The sequence below is a fragment of the Bos taurus genome, chromosome 10 (assembly GCF_002263795.3).
Source record: "Bos taurus isolate L1 Dominette 01449 registration number 42190680 breed Hereford chromosome 10, ARS-UCD2.0, whole genome shotgun sequence".
Taxonomy (NCBI): Eukaryota; Metazoa; Chordata; class Mammalia; order Artiodactyla; family Bovidae; genus Bos; species Bos taurus.
This window is the reverse complement of record NC_037337.1, coordinates 58,463,046-58,483,108: the sequence shown is the minus strand read 5'-3', so window position 1 is coordinate 58,483,108 and position 20,063 is coordinate 58,463,046. Positions and strand designations below refer to the sequence as shown.

The window sequence follows — 20,063 nt, the reverse complement described above, 5'->3', positions numbered from 1 at the left end:
TTAAAAGCACAAAACTGTATAAACTAAATACTGCTACAGCAAAAATCTCTACATACAGAGGAATTATGTAGAGGAGTATCAGAGGAGGCATCAAATTACTTCACAGCTGTATAAATTAAGCAAAATGCTGTCACAGAATTTCCCTAAGTTCTTGGAAATTTTGTTTTGCTTTGTTGTTTTTTCTGATGAGATTCATTTTGTATTTGTAAGTATTAGCAAAGGTTTTTTGGGGAAAATTAGATATGAATAATGCCTTTATGGTCTGTAGGTAAGTATTACAAAAATAAACATTTTAGAGTTTTGTAACACTTTAGATTCCATTGGTCCCTAGAATAAGATGTGGGCAGCTATTTGATAGTTTATGTAGTTTTGTTTACCAAGTGAATACTATAATCCAGTGGTTCTTGACATTGGCTGCTATGCATTAGAATTCCTAGAGAGCTTTTGAAAATCCAGATGTCCCATACAGCACATCAGACCAATTAAATCAGAATCTCAATGGGTGGGGTAGGGTGTTGGGATTTGGACATCAGAATTTATCAAAATTGTCCAGGTGAATCCACTGTGCAGCCAGCATTAGCCATGGTGATAGACATTTGAAAGTCCCCATAAGATTTTGCTCAGGAAAATATAATTATCCTGACATGGCAATTAAAGGCATACCATCTGAATTGTATGCCACTTTGTTACATCAGCCACTGTGAAAAGTGTTATGGAATTTTCAGGATGTTATGATTTGGATTTGCCTTTGCCTGTGAACTAATGATAAAAGATTATCTAATAATCACCAGACTTCCAAAATTTGATTCTAAGAAGATTAATTATGTTCTACCATATAGATGGGGGCTTCCCTCCTAGCTCAGTCAGTAAAGAATCTGCCTGCAATGCAGGAGACATGGGTTCGATTCCTGGATCGGGAAGATCCCCTGGAGAAGGGAATGACAACCCACTCCAGTATTCTTGCCTGGAGAATCCCATGGACAGAGGAACCTTGTGGGCTACAGTCCATGGGGTCGCAAGAGTCGGACACGACTGAGTGACTTTCACTTCACTACTGCCATATAGATAGGGATTTGAGTTGAAATGTCCACTGCTAAAGGGTTAAGTTTGATAAACCACCAGTTTATTGGAAAAATTACTGGGTTGAGAGTTTGGGAACCCGTGTTCTTGTGCTCACTCTGCCGTGTAACTTTGAACCAGGGTATTTAGGTTATAGTTTATGCTGCTAAGTCACTTCAGTCGTGTCCGACTCTGTGCGACCCCATAGACATCAGCCCACCAGGCTCTCCCGTCCCTGGGATTCTCCAGGCAAGAACACTGGAGTAGGTTGCCATTGCCTTTTCCAGAAATATACACTGCTACTGCTACTGCTGCTGCTGCTAAGTCGCTTCAGTCGTGTCTGACTCTGTGCGACCCCATAGACGGCAGCCCACCAGGCTCTCCCGTCCCTGGGATCCTCCAGGCAAGAACACTGGAGTGGGTTGCCATTTCCTTCTCCAGTGCATGAAAGTGAAAAGTGAAGGTGAAGTCGCTCAGTCGTGTCTGACTCTCAGTGACCCCATGGACTGCAGCCTATCAGGCTCCTCCATCCATGGGATTTTCAGGCAAGAGTATTGGAGTGGGGTGTCATTGACTTCAATGAGATAAATGAGCTGGAGGCAATCACCAGATTATTTATTCAGTAAATTGAATTGCCTGTTGTGAGCAAGGCAAGAATGTGGGGATGGAACAGAACACTGAAAAGCTCACAGAGGACAGCCAAACATGCCAAATGTGTACGTGTAGCTATAGTGAAATGTTCAGGGAATTAAGGGAGCACAGTGCTTCATCTGGTTCAGTACTGGGACAAATGTGATAGTTTTCTGTTGAACAACCATTCACAAATCCTTTCTTCCTTGCTGGCAGAATCCATCTCTGAAATAGACTGAAAAGGCCAGATGTTGCTTTTCTAGCTACTCTTGCAGGGGAGCATGGCCCCAGTGCTGGTCAGTGAGACCAGAGGAGGAATCTGTCAGACAGTTTTCCTTAGCAAAAGTTAGCAGTTGAGAAAGTTCCCTTCCTTCCTGTCATGACCTTGCTGCATGAGGTTGTGATATGTAGTGTTACAAAGATCATCTTGAGACTAATGGCCTAAGAACAAATGCCTCCATGCTGGTTATAGTCAAAGAGAAAATATAGTCTGAATTTTTTATGTCAACATTGAGCTACTGAACTAAACCTTCAGCCACCTCCCTGTGGAGTTATTAAATGAGATAAAAATACTTACTGTTCCAACCCTTGGTTCTTTGAGAGTGATCTGTAGATCATTGGTCATCTGGGAGGCTGGTTAGAAATATAGATTCTTAGGGCTTGCATCAGACCTACTGCATGAGTCTGCATTTTAATAAGATCACCAGATGGATGACATGCACGTTAAAGCTTGAGAAGCACCAGTTTAAACCACTTTGAATTGGGTATTCTGTTACATGCAGTTGAAAGCTTCCTTATTAATATAAGTGCATTATAGTTCGCTAAAAAGACTTCTAATTCAGATGTAGGAAGTTGCAAGAAAGTTCTTATTCTCACCAAAACAAACAATATAAACTACATAATCACAGTTAAAAAAAAAAAAAATACCAGAGAGCTTGAAGACACAAATCTTAGTGACTCCAGAAAGTGGTAAGTCTTCCATAAGAGAAGTGACCCTCTCTCTGCCTTCTTTCCTGACTGAAATGTAGAGAAAAAGCAGAAGCCACCGTACAGAGGAATAAGAAGTCAGCCTAACTTTTAAACTTCTAATGGCTATGTATGGGCTAACATGATAGAGTATAAACCAGTGAAGTTATAGTCTAGCTAAATAGTTTATAGTTATAAAGTTCTGTCCACTAGAACTTTCTGCCATGATGGAAGTGTTCAGGATCTGTGCTAACCAGTGTGGTAGCTACTAGCCAAACATAGCTAGTGTGACTGAGAAGCTGAATTTTTAATTTTAATTAACTTAAACCTAGTCACATATGGCCAGTGGCTACCATATTGGACAGTGCATTGCATAAGACGGAGTGAGACCACACTGCCCTTTAGGTCTTCATTTAGTGTTAGGGATCCTACTCTAAGAACCAAGGCAGGGAAGCAAAGCTGAGAGAAAATTCCTGAGGCATGGTTTTAGCTCAGGAGAACTGAGAGAAATCCTTTTCCGTTCACCTCCACATTCACAAAGTGTAGAGCAGACAACACGAGAGCAGGGCTGAAAGAAGTAGGCATCTCAGAGCTCTCAAAATCTCACCAGAGCTCTAATCCCAGGCCTTGCTGAAGATTAAGTCCTCATCTTTCCTCAAGTGAGGAAATGAATCAAACTACAGTTGCAACAAAAAGCCCAAGTTCAGCTCTACTGTAAAGCATGTAACTTCAGTCTTGACCTGAGGGCCATGCCCCTTTCTGGGAGCAAATATAATTTCCTTTAGTCTCTGCTATACTTTTCTACAAAAATGCCCAATACAAAATCAAAGATCTTAAGACACATGTGGCCCATAATCAAGAAGACAATCAATAGAAGACCCAGAGGTGATCCAGATATTGGTGTTATGAGTCAGAAACTTTATGACAGAAATACCAGATCTGCTGGACAAGGTGCACCACATGGATCAACAGATGAGGAATTTCGGCAGAAACATGAAGACTGGTTTTGTTTGTTTGTTTGTTTGTTTAATAAACGGAAATACTAAAAAATAAGAAATATAATATCAGAAATTAAGATATTTTAGATGGGCTTTTGGGGCTCCAAAATCACTGCAGATGGTGATTGCAGCCATGAAATTAAAAGACGCTTACTCCTTGGAAGGAAAGTTATGACCAACCTAGATAGCATATTCAAAAGCAGAGACATTACTTTACCAACAAAGGTCCGTCTAGTCAAGGCTATGGTTTTTCCAGTGGTCATGTATGGATGTGAGAGTTGGACTGTGAAGAAAGCTGAATGCCGAAGAATTGATGCTTTTGAACTGTGGTGTTGGAGAAGACTCTTGAGAGTCCCTTGGACTGCAAGGAGATCCAACCAGTCCATTCTGAAGGAGATCAGCCCTGGGATTTCTTTGGAAGGAATGATGCTAAAGCTGAAACTCCAGTACTTTGGCCACCTCATGCGAAGAGTTGCCTCATTGGAAAAGACTCTGATGCTGGGAGGGATTGGGGGCAGGAGGAGAAGGTGGCGACAGAGCATGAGATGTATGGATGGCATCACTGACTCTATGGACATGAGTTTGAGTGAACTCCAGGAGTTGGTGATGGACAGGGAGGCCTGGCGTGCTGCGATTCATGGGGTCGCAAAGAGTCAAACATGACTGAGTGACTGAACTGAACTGAACTGAACTGAAAATACCTGACAAGCTTTGGCCAGATTCCTGGGAGCAGTGTGCATTGTGGGAGGTTTCCTTATGAGTTACACTGATTGCTGTTTACCTTGAACAAGAATTATACATTACTCACTGCCCTGATTATTAAGCCCACAAACATTTCTTTTGATAGAACACTGCATAGATTTACCAGGCCACATGGCCTCATACTTTCCTGGTAATTTTCTGATAGAAAAGAAAATAATTGAACTTCTGTGAAGACACACCTGTGAAGGCCTTCCTAGATCACTTAGTTACAATTTTTACCTCTCTCGGGAAGTAAATGAGAGGCAGTCTTGGTAACTTGGTCCCACTATGTGTAAATATATCTTGTTTGGTCAGCTTGTGCTGCAGTTATATCATTATCATTTTCCATTCACTTCACATTTTAAATTTTTCTTTGAACATATGGTAATAAAATATCAAATTTTCACATACCAAGAACTATGGGTTTCTAGAAGAACTGTTTTCTTAAGTAACCTTGTTACTGTCCAGACTTAGAAGAACAGTGCCAGAAGGTTTCAGATGACCACTCAGTACATACAGAAATCTCTTTTCAATTAGAACTTAAAGTTTTGGAAGTGTTTTTGAATGTATTTATTTTCTTTTTGGCTGCAATGCATCTTCTTTGCTGTGCAAGGGCTTTCTCTAGTTGGGGCAAGTGGGGCGACTCTTCTTGTGGTGCACAGGCTTCTCATTGCCGTGGCTTCTCTTGTTGCAGAGCCCAGGCTCTAGGGCTCAAGGGCTTCAGTAGTTGTGGTGTACAGGCTTAGATGCTGTCTGCCACGTGGCATCTTCTCCAACACTGAACACGTGTTCCCTGCATTGGCAGGCAGATTCTTAACCTCTGCCCCACCAGGGAAGTCCAAATTTTTAGAAGTTGAATTGCCTCTGCCATCCCCCAGGGACTCTAGCAGTTCTTGGCTTAAGAATAAGAAAGTGAATTGTTTTATTTCCTTACTCTGTTTATAGATTTTTTTTTTATGATTTAGTTTTTTTTTTAATATTTGTAGAATAACTCATTATTACTCCAAAAAGAACCTATTTTACTTTCACAAATGGGAAAATTTCTCAGTTCATTTTTTTTTTTTTTTTTTTTTGGTTCTGATTGTTATGGCCAGAATATTGCATTGGAAACTTATAAATACACACTGAAGATGAAACAGAGTTATTGTAGATGTTAATTTTTTTTTTTTGCTTTCCTTATTTATTTTTTAAGCATTCTTAATAATGAATTTGTATTTATTTTGGGGGGTGTCACCGATTAAAAATGCTGTGATAGCTTCAGGTGAACAGCAAAGGGACTCAGCCATACATACATATGTTTTAGATGTTAATCTTGATTTTTATTTCAGCTTCAGTTGTACATACTTCTAATAATTTCTGTTAGAACAAAATGGTAATGAGTTACTAGCAGTAATAGTGAAATTAACAAACTGCTTTGTTTTACAGGGAAAATATTTATCCCCAAACAGAAACCTGTACAGACTTTTACAGAAGAAAAAGTGTCTCTTGATCCAGAACTAGAAGAAGCTTTGACAAGTGCTTCTGATACAGAATTGTGTGACCTCGCAGGTATCTCCTAAAATAAATTAATTTGTGAGTGAGAATAGAGGGGGAAAATGCCAACACATACCTGTATTCACTACACAAATGCTGGCTTTGCCTAGCGAAGTGCTCCTGAATATGTAACCGTATATTTGGCTTTGTTTTTAACACTGTAAATCTGACATAAAGGATTTTGTTTCTTTAAATTCTCTTAATGATCAAATTTTAATGTTAATGGAATTTATTGATTATTGGATGTCTTTTTTCCCCCTTCTTGCCATCTTTGAAAGTCTTTATTAAAGACTTTCATCAGCCGGTGCTCAGCTAAAAGCTATCTCCAAGGTCAACTGGTATCCCGTTTTATCAGAAGACCCAGAAATGGGTAACTGGAAATTAGATAAAGTAGTCCTGAGCTATCATCCCACTTTCCTAACTTTCCTGAAGTTAGATGGAACTCCAAACCTCCCTGTGATTTTTTCACTACCCATTTCTTATCTGGACCAGTGTCTGCCCCCAGCTACCTCCACCCACACCCATTTTCCTAGATAGAAAAATACGATGCCTGGGAAGATCTTAGTACCAAATAACCCTAAGAATTAACAAGAGAAGCACAGTCAGGGTGTGGTACCACACCTGGAGCAGGTATCTTATTCCCTGGGGGGCTGAGGACTATGAACTTGTAAACAGTACACTCATCAGAATGGAACGGGCCAGTACAGTAGTAGCTTCTGCCTCATTTGTGCAAAAGGGCAGCAAAAACAAAACCACATTTATTTCTAGTCCTAAGGGATGTGATTTTAATCTTAAATGTGAGAATTCAACTGTACTTTTTAGTACTCTGCTCTCAGCTGAAGTACAAATGTAAATTAATATTAAGAGTCAAGGTTAAGTTGAAAATCTGTTTTTTATCATTCTGTTTGGAGAAACATTGTAAGAAGGGTGGATGGATAGCAGTAGATCATTTCCATTTTCTCTCTTGGCCACCAGATGGAGCTAAGCACAGGTTTACATTTAGGGTCAAGCTGGCTCCAGCTGTGTCTAAATTCAGACGTGGGGAGAAAGTACAAGGGTATTGATAAGAAAGAGATTGTAGGGGATTTTTTTAATCATGTTGTCTCCTTTTTTGGGCTAAAAAATGTGTGTTTAATTGAATATGAAAATGTCCAGAGAATATTAAAATCGCTGATAGAAATTTGGGGGTATAAAATAACGTTCTTTTTCTATATTTGTAGCTATTCTTGGGATGCACAATTTGATAACAAATACACAGTTCTGCAACATAGTGGGAAGCAGTAATGGTGTCGACCAAGAACATTTTTCAAGTAAGAACTTATAATGCTTTGTGAATTCTAATCTTTTGTTAATTATGTTTTGTTTCCTCCATGTAATGACTTCAGTATTTGCATGCCAAATGTTACGTATGTGTGCTGGAATCCTGAGATTCCAGTTACATGGTATTGACAATAGAAAACCATTGAAAATAGAATGTTAAATATTGTATGCTTAATGTGTCAGCAGACATAATAGGAACCACTCTCACCTTACTAAATAATGCTAATGGTAAATACTATAAAAACCAGTCAAACTTGGCTTTAATTGACATTTTGTTTTTGGTGTTCCTAATTTTCAGGAAGTCTACAACAGTGCTGACAAAGAAACTATATTATAAAATCAGATTCAGGAGAAAGCAAAGAATTCTTCAGACCCTAAACCTTTTTGTCTGATGCAATGTTAGACTAAAGCAAAGCTTTTTTAAAAATGCATGTGTAAGACATTTTAAAACTACCAAAATAATGCATATTGTGTAGTAAATTCAAACATGACTTACATGCACAAGAAGTAAGTGTCTCTATTCACAGCCATCCTGCCTTCTACTTCCTGCACCACCACCCCACCCTCAGCCATGACTATTAACGATTTGGAATGTATCCTTCCCGACTTCGTGTTATGCTTATATAAACTTATATATGTACACATGTTATAAATATCTTTTCTTTTTTTTTTTTTTTACAAAAATGGGATCATACAAGAGGTATTTTTTGTTACTCAAGTTTTCAGTAATAATACTGCTGGCTAATTTTTTTTTTTGAATGCTTACCATGGGCCATGTTCTTCTGTGCATAGCTCTTGAATGTAAATTGTTCTCAATTCTTACAATAGTTCTATGAAATAAGTATTATCATCTCTAATTTGCCTGTGAAGGAGCTGAAGTTTTAGAATGATGAAGCTAGCTTTAATATCCCATGAACTCGGTGGTGAGGATTTTGATCTATGCTATGTAATGTATTGCTTAGCAACATACCACATTTCCTAGTGAGTGCATATAGATTTACCTCATTCAAACATCTTTATAACATTCCATTTTATGAATGTTCTATAATTGGCCATTCTCCTGTTTTTTTTTTTTTCTCTTTATTGTGGAAATGTTCAAGCATACATAATAGAAGAGGGAATAACATATCCATTATCCAGCTTCAACTGTTTTTCACATCTTGCCAGCTCTGTTTCGTCCACTGACTGCCTCCCTCCCATCTGTTCTGCTTTGTTCCCCCAAATATTTTATTTATTTTTTTGTTTGTTTTATTTTTTTTTCTTTTTTTCCCAGAAATATTTTAAAGCAAATCCTGTTTGTTTATATTACTTCACCCATTTCCATATGTGTCTCTCACAAAGGCTCTTCTTGTAACATAACCACAATGCCGTTATCAAACTTAAAGATTATGAGTAATTCTTTCATGTTGTCCAATAACCAGTCCACATTCAGATTTTCCATATTCTCTCAAAAATGCCATTGCACAGCTGGTTTGTTCAAGTCAGGATCCAGAAGGGTCACACATTGCATTTGCTTGTCATTTTTTTTTTTTTTTCAGTTCTTCTTAATCTCTTAACAGTTGTTAAGATTTTATTATATTAGAACTTTGAGGTATGAGATTTTATCGTATTAGAACTTTATCTTGAACATTGCTAAAAGTAAATGGGATCACCATTTGTGTCAGCTTGTATCAGCAAATATATTTTTGTGATAAAAATATCTTATAATACACCAGGAGGCAAGAGGCAGTGAAAATACTCATTTTTGAAGGCTGATACATTGCAAGCAAATTAAATGTTGAATTATGTTTGGTACTTATATTCAGTAAAGCTTTATTTCAGTGCTTTGTGTGTCAGCACATAAATGATCTTTTAGAAATTTGGGGAAAGAAACTTATAAATTAGTTCTACTGCATGTGTGTGTGTGTGTGCTATGTGTTTCCAAGTTAATATATGCTCTCACTATAACAGTGTCAATCAGTGACATACTTGCTCTTTCCATTTGTTACTGCAGATGTGGTAAAAGGGGAAAAGATTCTTCCAGTATTCGATGAGCCCCCAAATCCAACCAATGTTGAAGAAAGTTTAAAGAGGATTAAAGAAAATGATGCTTATCTTGTTGAAGTTAATTTGAATAATATAAAGGTAGGTGTGATAAGCAGGCAGAAAGCTATTTTCCTCCTCGGCTGAGAGCTGGGCAGTTTTGATATAGACTGATCCCTTCTACTTAATGGTAAAGTTTTTACTTCTAGTAGTATGCTAACAGCGATTTCTTCTATTTTAGAAGTTAAGATATAAGAGTATTTTCTGATTTACTTTTTAAAGGCTATCATATATTAATAGAAATATAAACTCTGCAGATGGCAGTATATGTCTTGGGCTTCCGAAGTACTGCCCTTTTATAGGAGCATTTTAGTCTTTCAGTTTTTGTCTTTTTCATCAGGTCCCTTGAAATATAATGTAGATGTTGTGAAATTCTCCCTGTCTAGTGTGCACTTCTGTGAGTTAAAGCAAATGCATACAATCGCACCACCACCACCACTGTCAGATGTAGAACATGTCACACCCTCCGTCCTCATTCCTGCCACCAGCTCCAGCCCCTGACAACCATGGATCTGTTTTCTTTCCATTATCGTTTTGCTTTCTCCAGAATTTCATATAAATGGAGTCATATAGTGTGTGGCCATTGAATCTGGTTTCTTCACTTAGCATAACGCTTGTGAGAGTCATCTGTGCTGTTGCATGTCTCAGTGGTTTGCGGTTTTGTGTTGCTGAGCAGTATTTCTTTGGATGTGCCGTGGTTTGTGTGTCCATTCACCAGCTGATAGACTTGAGACTTAAGAGTTGCTTCCAGTTTGGGATAATTATAAATAAAGCCACTATACACATTCACATACAAGTTTTTGTGTGAATATGTGTTTTCATTTCTCTTGATTACACACCCAGAAGTGGGTTTTATGGGATCTTACTGGGACTTTTAAAATGCAACTCTTCCATGAAGTAAAAAAAGAAGAAATGAGTTAGGAGAGCATAAGGATAATTAATTACCGAAGAGTAAACTCAGATGATCTCTTAGGTATTATTAGCCATTGTATGATAGCCTTGTTACAGATTCCTCATTTTAAATGTTAATTTATCTGAATTGAAGGCAGCAAGAACATCTGGAAATTACAGGAACCTAGGGAATTAGACCTCTGTGCTTTCTGTGGGTGTTCCTTCCTGTGAGTGGAGGCAGGAAAGCCTTGGGAAAAGCTAATGTGCCTAGTTGATCACTAATCTTTTTTTTTTTTTTTTTAATTTAGTTCTCATGTATCTTGGTCTCTAAATCAATAGTAATGATCTGAAAATAACCAGGCTACAGGAAGCTGAAGTCTTGATACTAAGAGGAAAAACAGATGTCTCCTAAAACTGTCTCTTTCCTCATTTCAAGTTAATCTTTCTTAACACCTTACAGCTTGTGACTGAGAACAGTATGTCATCTGCCTCAGAAAGCACTATAAGTAGATTCCCACATCTTTCTCTTTGTAGAAAAATGGAACCATTTTAAATACTCATAATACAAATAATTAAAAAGAGAATAGTGAGAATTTTCTTTAACCTTGTGCTAGAAAAGCAGTGATGTATGCTTTGCTCTATGCCAACAGATATACAGTACTAGAACAGTCAAAGAGATGAGGTGACTGAGTTGTTAGTTTTCATTTGTAGGACAGTGGTTATATGTTACATAATTTCTGAGTACATTTTAAGCAAAAGAGAAAGTAGAGATGTCTTTGATTATTGGACTGAATTTACTGAAAACTAAAATGTAATAATGTTTCATATTTTTGTCTTTCAAGAATATCCCAATTCCAACCCTAAAAGATTTTGCAAAGGCTTTGGAAACCAACACACATGTGAAATATTTCAGTCTTGCAGCCACCCGAAGCAATGACCCTGTTGCTACTGTAAGTAAGCTGTGACTAATAATATTGAAATTATGACTGTGTAATACCAGGATATGTTACAAAGGTGATTAAACTGGTTTTATGAAAAGATGTACTTTTTTTTAATTCAACTATACTTCAATAAAAATAAATTTAAAAATAAATAATTTTAGTGTAGTTTAAAAAATTTTGTGTTCTAAGAGCTACTGTTAGTAACCATGATGTTCAGTAGTCAATAAAAGCAAGTATCAGTTTAAAAAAATTTTTTTACTCTTTTTTCAATTTCTGATTACTATTAGGCAATATATTATTTACTATCCTTTTATATTTATTTTTTCCATGTATTTCCCTTCTTTGAAAATTTTAAAACATGAATGGAGTTTTAAAATGCAGTGGAGTTTAGAGTGCAGTGTAAGCTGTTCTGCAACTAAATTTTTTACTTTAATATATCTTAGAGGTCTTTTCCTATCAGCATATAAAGTTCTACATCATTCTTTTAAAACCTGTACAGGGTTCCATTTATGGATCTACAGTGTTGGGTTTTTATCGATGCTTTTTAATGTGTCTGTTGAAGTGATCATGTGGTTTTTGTCCTTTATTCAATTAATACATATTACATTGCTTAACTTTTGTATGTTAAATCAGTTTTGCATTTCTGTGGGAAGTCCCACTTGACTATGATATAAACCCTTTTCTTCTTGACTTTGAGGGTATCAGTCCATTTCATTCTCCTCCTACCTGCTTGGGCATTCTTCCTCTGGTCCCTAAACTGGTTCCTTCTCATCTCCCCAGCATCTGAACCTCTAAACGGCTCAGAGCTTGGCCCTCGTCCCTGTTCTTTTCTTCGTCTACACTCACTTTCCGGGTGATCTCATTCTGTTTCATTGCCATATATTATCCATGTATGCCAGTGACTCCCAACATTATTATCTCCAGTTCATACCTCTCCCCTGAACTCCAAACCCATGTTCAGCTTCTCCTTAACAGCTTTACTTGGATGTCTAACAGAAGTCTCAGACCGAAATCCCAAACCAGACTCCTGACTTTCATCCCATACCTGCCTCTCTCACATTCTTCCCCATCTCACTAAATGGAAACGTCATTCTTTCATTTGCTCAAGTCAAGATAATAATAATGGAGTGACTTCCCTTTGTCACAACCTTAAATGTATATCCCACTCTGTCTTCAGGTATTTCCTTTATATCCAGCCACTTCTCACCATCTTCACCACCACCACCTGGTCCAAGCCACTGTCATCCCTAATCTGGATTATTGCAGTGGCCTCCTAACTTAACTGCATGCTTCCACCTTACCTGCCCCAGAGCCAGCTCTTTATACAGCATCACAAGTGACTCTTAAAACTTAAATGATTTCATTCCTATACTCAGAAGCCTCCAGCAGATCCCTGTCTCACTAAGTAAAAATCAGATTCTTTCAGTGGCCTAGTAAGGCCTTAGCTGAGGAGACTCACCTCCTTTGTTGCTATTTTTTTCATTTTATTCCAGCTGTACAGCCTCCTTGCTCCTATCTCCCTAAAGATGCTCCACATAGTTTAACTTCATCGCCTTAATTATTTGAGTCCTTGCTCAGATGTCACCCTCCAGGGGAGGCTTTTCCTGAGCCCTGTATATAAGATAGCAAGCCAGCTTTTTCCCCAACACTCCCCATCTACCCTGCTTTGCCTTTTATTCCTCCTCTATAGTTCTTTTTACCATTTGACATTACGTTTTGCTTTCTTATTTATTATCTGGGCCCCCCACTAAAATGTAAGCTCCATGAGGTAGAGACTTGTGTGTTTTACGTCAGAATCTATAGAGCAGTGCCTATCAAAAATAGGCCATTTAGTTCAGTTCAGTCGCTCAGTCGTGTCCGACTCTTTGCGACCCCATGAATCGCAGCACGTCAGGCCTCCCTGTCCATCACCAACTCCCAGAGTTCACTCAGACTCATGTCCATCGAGTCAGTGATGCCATCCAACCATCTCATCCTCTGTCATCTCCTTCTCCTCCTGCCCCCAGTCCCTCCCAGCATCAGAGTCTTCTCCAATGAGTCAACTCTTCGCATGAGGTGGCCAAAGTACTGGAGTTTCAGCTTTAGCATCATTCCTTCCAAAGAAATCCCAGGGCTGATCTCCTTCAGAATGGACTGGTTGGATCTCCTTGCAGTCCAAGGGACTCTCAAGAGTCTTCAACACCACAGTTCAAAAACATCAATTCTTCGGCACTCAGCCTTCTTCACAGTCCAACTCTCACATCCATACATGACCACTGGAAAAACCATAGCCTTTACTAGACAGACCTTTGTGGGCAAAGTAATGTCTCTGCTTTTGAATATGCTATTTAGGTTGGACACAACTTTCCTTCCAAGGAGTAAGCGTCTTTTAATTTCATGGCTGCAGTCACCATCTGCAGTGATTTTGGAGCCCCCCAAAATAAAGTCTGACACTGTTTCCCCATCTATTTCCCATGAAGTGATGGGACCAGATGCCATGATCTTCGTTTTCTGAATGTTGAGCTTTAAGCCAGCTGTTTCACTCTCCACTTTCACTTTCATCAAGAGGCTTTTGAGTTCCTCTTCACTTTCTGCCATAAGGGTGGTGTCATCTGTATATCTGAGGTTATTGATATTTCTCCCGGCAATCTTGATTCCAGCTTGTGTTTCTTCCAGTCCAGCATTTCTCATGATGTACTCTGCATATAAGTTAAATAAACAGGGTGACAATATACAGGCTTGACGTACTCCTTTTCCTATTTGGAACCAGTCTGTTGTTCCATGTCCAGTTCTAACTGTTGCTTCCTGACCTGCATACAGATTTCTCAAGAGGCAGGTCAGGTGGTCTGGTATTCCCATCTCTTGAAGAATTTTCCACAGTTGATTGTGATCCACACAGTCAAAGGCTTTGGCATAGTCAACAAAGCAGAAATAGATGTTTTTCTGGAATTCTCTTGCTTTTTCGATGATCCAGCAGATATTGGCAATTTGGTCTCTGGTTCCTCTGCCTTTTCTAAAACCAGCTTTAACATCAGGAAGTTCACGGTTCACATATTGCTGAAGCCTGGCTTGGAGAATTTTGAGCATTACTTTACTAGCGTGTGAGATGAGTGCAATTGTGCGGTAGTTTGAGCATTCTTTGGCATTGCCTTTCTAAGGCCGTTAGTAACATTTTAATAAATGTGGGTACGGATGGATGGATAAGGAATTTACCTGAGGTCACCTAGCCAGTTGTTGCTAATAGGTAGTTCAGGAGGGTAGATACCTGCCTCAAGTTCTTTATAGTGTGGCTGCCCTTGTTGCCTTTAATGACTTTTAAGTTTGATCTTACCCCATGTTCTCTGGAGTTTGGCCTTTCTTTTGACCCCTCTGCAGGGCTGTATTAATAAACTCACATTCATATTCTTCCGTTACCCCCCTCCCCAGCCCTTCTCTTTCCCCTCTGCTCACTTACAGGCTTTGTTAATTATTCAGTATAGTGTTTATTAAGCACTGGGTCAAATGCCTAGCACTGCCACATCCTGTGAGAAATTGTAATGCAAGCAGATGCAAGACACTGTTCTCTGAGGTGGTGAATGTTTAGTTAGGCCCTTCTTTTCCATAGTTCTTATGCTCTAGCAATTCCAGTTATTTGTGGCCTTTCTGTTCTTGCTTTGGCAGTTAGTTCATAATTTCCCCTCATTTGGGCTTCACTGTAACCTAGCTACAGCAGGACCCAAGTAAGAAAACTTGTCCCAAAGAGACACTGATGAAGTTATTCCTACACAGAGACTGAGAGAAAGTCTGAGAAACATGGGAGAAAGAAGCAATAAGCAGAAGCATGAATGAATAGCAGTAGAGAGTGTTAGCAACAGAGAATTACACATGACAACAAATTTAAAGTTTGCGACCAAGTGCATGTGAAAAGTAGATACATGTGAGATCTGTGAGGTGGCCTGTCAAGCTTAAACAATCTAATAAGAAACATTAAGGTAGCTGTATTGATGTGTGTATTTCTTCAGGCGTGTTCAGTGTTTATTTACCAGGTGCTGTCAAACTAATCTCCAATTATTTTCTGTAATTTCCAGGCTTTTGCAGATATGCTAAGAGTGAACAAAAATTTGAAGAGCTTAAATATGGAATCCAACTTTATTACAGGAGTTGGGATTCTAGCACTGATTGATGCTTTGAAAGAGAACGAAACCCTGATGGAGCTGAAAATTGACAACCAGGTTGGTGGTCTACAGCAGCAGCTTTGAAGAAGCTGCAGCCCACACTCCCTGCAGGGCTTGGGGACTCAGGAGGCAGGCAAAAGGAAGGCTTTCCAGGGAGCCCTTGGGAAGGCAAAGGCCTGAAAAGGGATGAGAACTTTTGGGGCATTCAGAATCTTAATGTATAGAAAGGTATACAAGCAGCTCTCCCTGGTTGGTCTGTAGAGGATTGAGATGGCTAGTGGTTTTGAACTAGAAGGATTCTTAAAGGTGACAGTCCAGCCTCAAAGTTTTCAGTTCTTAGGTAGCAATAGCCACATAATAACCTTTCTGTGGCTATAACATGTCAGTCTCAGACACGAGGTAAACAGAATAGTTCATGAAAAACGGAAAACTCCAGTATCCAGGGTACCCTGAGGGCACAGCTTCTGTCCAGCCACATTGGGTGCTGACCGCCTAAGATATTGCTGGATCACCCAGAGCCAGATGCACTTTTCTTTAGAGAAGTAGAGAAACACATGTTAGAAATATTTCCATCTAGAATGTAGTTAACTAAAAATAAAACAACATATACATTTGAGTGAAATACTTCAGTTTATTTTATTTGAAAAGTGAATCCAGTTATTTTTTTTTAATATGTGGTAAATGACTCCCTCAATTCCCAACATAAATAAATTTTATAGATTATGAAGATAGAATTATATCTTAAAATTTAACCAAAAAAAATTTAACCAGAATGCTATTTAATCAATGTTTCCAATCTTTTGTTGAGATTTAATTCACATACCATATAATTTACTTGTTTAAAGTATACATACAGTTTTTAGTACATTCATAGAGCTGTATAACCATTACCACTGCCTAACTCCAGAACACCTCCATCACCCCAAAGAGAGATTCAAACCCACTAGCAGTCAATTCATGTTCAGCTCTCCCACCAGCCTCTGGTAGCCACTGATGTACTTTCTGTCTCCATGCATTTGCCTGTTTTGGACAGTTCATATAAGTGGAGTTATGTAATACGCGGTCTATTGTGTCTGCTTTCTTTCACTTAGCAAAATGTTTTGGAGGTTTATTCATGTGGTAGTATGTTACCAGTATCTATTCTTTTTTTATGGTTGAAGAATCTATTATATTTGGATACTTTCCACTTTTTGGATTGTAGAAATATGTTGCTATGAACATTCAGGTGCAAATTCTTATGAATATGTTTTCATTTCTCATGGGTATATACCTAGGAGTGTAATTGCTAGGTTACATGGTAACCCTGCACTTCACTTTTTGAGGAATAGCCGAATTTTTTTTCATAATAGCTGCACAATTTTACATTCCTGCCAGCCTGTCTGAAGCTCCTAATTTTTCCATGTATGTTGCCAATACTTATTATTGTCCATCTGTTTGATTATAATCATCCTAGTGAGTATGAAGTGGTATCTCATTATAATAATCCACATTTTTTTGATGTCTATATGATTATACACTGAACTTATTTTTTTTTCTCTTATATGTTGTAAGAATTGGGAAAGTATTTTGAAAGAATCAGCATATACATGAATGTCTTAGACTTGACTTATATTTTGAACTAGCTTATTAATACTATTCTTTATTTCTAATTATTCCAGAGGCAGCAGCTGGGGACAGCTGTAGAATTGGAAATGGCCAACATGCTTGAGGAAAATACCAATATCCTTAAATTTGGATATCAGTTTACTCAGCAAGGACCCCGAACCAGGGCAGCTAATGCAATAACAAAAAACAATGACTTAGGTAAGACATACTTGGTATGAAATCAAAATTCTGAACTGTAATATTAAGCTAATGTATTGGAGGAACTTTGTTTTTAGTAAGTTTTTACACAGGGTTTGCAGTTCTTTTAATACTGACTGAATTAGAGTTCGGTTTAAATGAAGTTGTAGTGATTATTAGGTTAGTGGATGAGAACCTACTTCGTAGCTTTTAGTGAAATATGAAATAGTTTTCTACAACAGATATTTTGTTCTCAGTTATAAGTTACTTCTTGGAGGTATTAAAACAAAGAATTCAACATTATAGGAAAATTTTGCCCTTTTGATCAAACCAGAAAGTTTCACCCTTTTAGAAATTCAGTTTCACGTGGTGATATATAAAATAGTTGTAGTTTTTGAATTTATTTTATTTTTTAACTTTACAATATTGTATTGGTTTTGCCATATATCAACATGAATCCGCCACAGGTATACACGTGTTCCCCATCCTGAACCCTCGTCCTTCCTCTATCCCCGTACCATCCCTCTGGGTCGTCCCAGTGCACGAGCCCCAAGCATCCAGTATTGTGCATCAGACATGTAGTTTTTGAATTTTAAGTTTGGTGTTTCTTATTGAAGGGGCTTACGTGGTAGCTCAGACTATAAAGAATCTGCCTGCAACGTGGGAGACCCAGGTTCGATCCCTGGGTTGGAAAGATCCCCTGGAGAAGGGAATGGCTACCCACTCCAATATTCTTGCCTGGAGAATTCCATGGACAGAGGAGCCTGGCAAGCTACAGCCCATGGAGTCGCAAAGAATCAGACATGACTAAGCAACTAACAGTTCTCATTGAAATATTTTTTAAAATGCATGCAGAGAATTAAAATACTTCTTTTTAAAAAATTAATTAATTTATTTTAATTGGAGGCTAATTACTTTACAGTATTGTAGTGGTTTTTGCCATACATTCACATGAATCAGCCGTGAGTGTACAGGTGTCCCCCATCCTGAACCCCTCTTCCACTTCCCTCCCCATCCATTCCTCAGGGTTGTCCCAGTGCACCAGCCCTGGGCTCCCTGTCTCGTGCATCGAACCTGACTGGCAATCTATTTAAAGGGAGTCACATTCCACTGTGATGCAGTTAGTTCTTTTAGGCTTCAGCCATATTTGCCTTTGCATTTTTAAAGATTTCTGGAGCAGAAAAACCTTTAATCCAGATCACTGTGAAAAATATTAGTTCAGACTTTTTGTTCTTTGATGACTGTAATTTCTCGTAGCAGATTTTAGCCTCTTTTTTTTTAAAAGGGAAATTTGGTGTGTGTTGTTTACTTTAGATGTAGTTTGGAAAGTATGCTGATTATTTAGTATTTCTTCATTAGTTAGCTTCTGTTTTTTACACTTCAGGAATTTAAATTTTGCCTTTTACAGCAGTGTTTCTCAAGTCTAACTGAACTTCACAGTTATAAAACCTTAAGAACATATACCTTATTGGCTTTAAAAAGTTAGTTTTTTACTTACTAGGTTATACTTCATTCTAATAATCTATTTTATTTTCTAAGACTTTAAACTTTTGAAGGTCGGGGGCCATGTGTATCTTTTGAATCCACAGCTTTAAAACCATGTCTGACAATAGTAGGTACTTAATAAAGATTTATTAAGTAAAAAAAATGTAGTAGAATTTGAATCCTGCTCAAAGTTGAATTTTCTCCTAACTAAGCAGCTTTCCTGGGACACTCTTCCAGAATGGGAGATAGCAGAGAGGAAGAACGGAGAGGACGAATGGAGAGAGCGAGTCTCCATGCTTCCTCTCCTCTGAAACCACCTTAGCTTTCCTGGGATCCCACCAGCATCCTTGTAGCCCTAGCCATCTGTCACCTATGTCCCTCCTAGAGAAGGTCCCAGCAGCCGTCTGGCAGGAGCAGCACCGCGAGGGCCTGTATGTATCCAACCCTGCACGCGGAAGGGGTGCCGGCCCCTGAGGGCTCAGCGGTTGTGCTCTTCTGCATGCGTGTTGTGGCAGATGCTTTGTCCAGATCTGTCAGAAAGGAAGGCCTGATAGCAGAGCAAGAAAGACTTTTGGCAGGTGGAAGATGCAGGGAAGAGATGAAAACAATTTCCTGGGCTGCCTTCTGTCAACACTGGGAAGTTAAGGAGTTGTGCATAGGCGTGTGTAAGAGGATGAAGAGGCCATGTGGTCAGACACCAAGCTGAGGGCAAATGGCTTTGTGCTGGTAGCTCTCTAGACAAACCGCCTGCCCTCCCCACGCTGTTTCATTCTGGTCCAAACCAGAGCTTCAGACACGGGTCTCAGGCGTAAAATGAGAATAAGGACATTCCTGGAGTGAGGAATTGCGTGGATAGAAGCTCAGATTTGGGACTAAGCAAGTTATATTTATATGCTGAAGACAGCCTGCAGATTTTGAGAACTGACTTTCTTAACAGGATGCAGGATCCAGAATAAACTTTGCTCAAGTACTTGCTATTTGAAGCTAACAGAATGAAAATAAAATGCTGCCAGCGGATTAAGAGGGAATACTGATAGGAGGCACTAAAGTTACATGGTCAGGAACTTAGATTTCTTTGGAATTTATGTGGAGGTATTTGAGAGCCATTTTAGGGCACTCACTGAGTGCATGATTAAAATGATGCTTCAAAAACACGATTCTTACTACTCTTCCAGAGATGGAGAAGAAATGAGATCAGTTAGGATTTATTGGCAATTGACTAATCATGAAGTGTGGAGAACTTATGTTAGTGGAGGGGGTTTTGGAAAGAAATTGCTAAAGAATTGTGAATAGGGCCAAATGTATTAGTCTCTCGTCTATAGGCTGAACTGAGGAATTGCTGAGGTAACACGTGGCGCCAGTGAGGAACGGGGGTCAGGAGTGGCCTCTGCCTATCCTCTGCTGTCCTGTGTGCGCAGCAGCGGCAGCCTACCTTCCCTGCACGCTCAGCTGGTTTTACTTGTTACCCTGCACTTTGATTTCTGCCTGTAGATCAAGATGGC

At 38.8% G+C, this 20,063-nt stretch overlaps 1 protein-coding gene across 2 annotated transcripts in view; it reads left to right on the top strand.

Annotated features, from left to right (window-relative positions):
• TMOD3 (tropomodulin 3) overlaps window positions 1-20,063 on the top strand; it is an 88,713-nt gene that overhangs the window by 61,510 nt on the left and 7,140 nt on the right. For both annotated transcript variants that reach the window (NM_001075987.2, XM_059890495.1), the window contains exons 4-9: window positions 5,820-5,942; window positions 7,148-7,237; window positions 9,241-9,371; window positions 11,063-11,170; window positions 15,208-15,351; window positions 16,953-17,097. In NM_001075987.2, coding sequence (NP_001069455.2) covers window positions 5,820-5,942; window positions 7,148-7,237; window positions 9,241-9,371; window positions 11,063-11,170; window positions 15,208-15,351; window positions 16,953-17,097 — 741 coding nt within the window. The remainder of the gene's footprint in view (window positions 1-5,819; window positions 5,943-7,147; window positions 7,238-9,240; window positions 9,372-11,062; window positions 11,171-15,207; window positions 15,352-16,952; window positions 17,098-20,063) is intronic.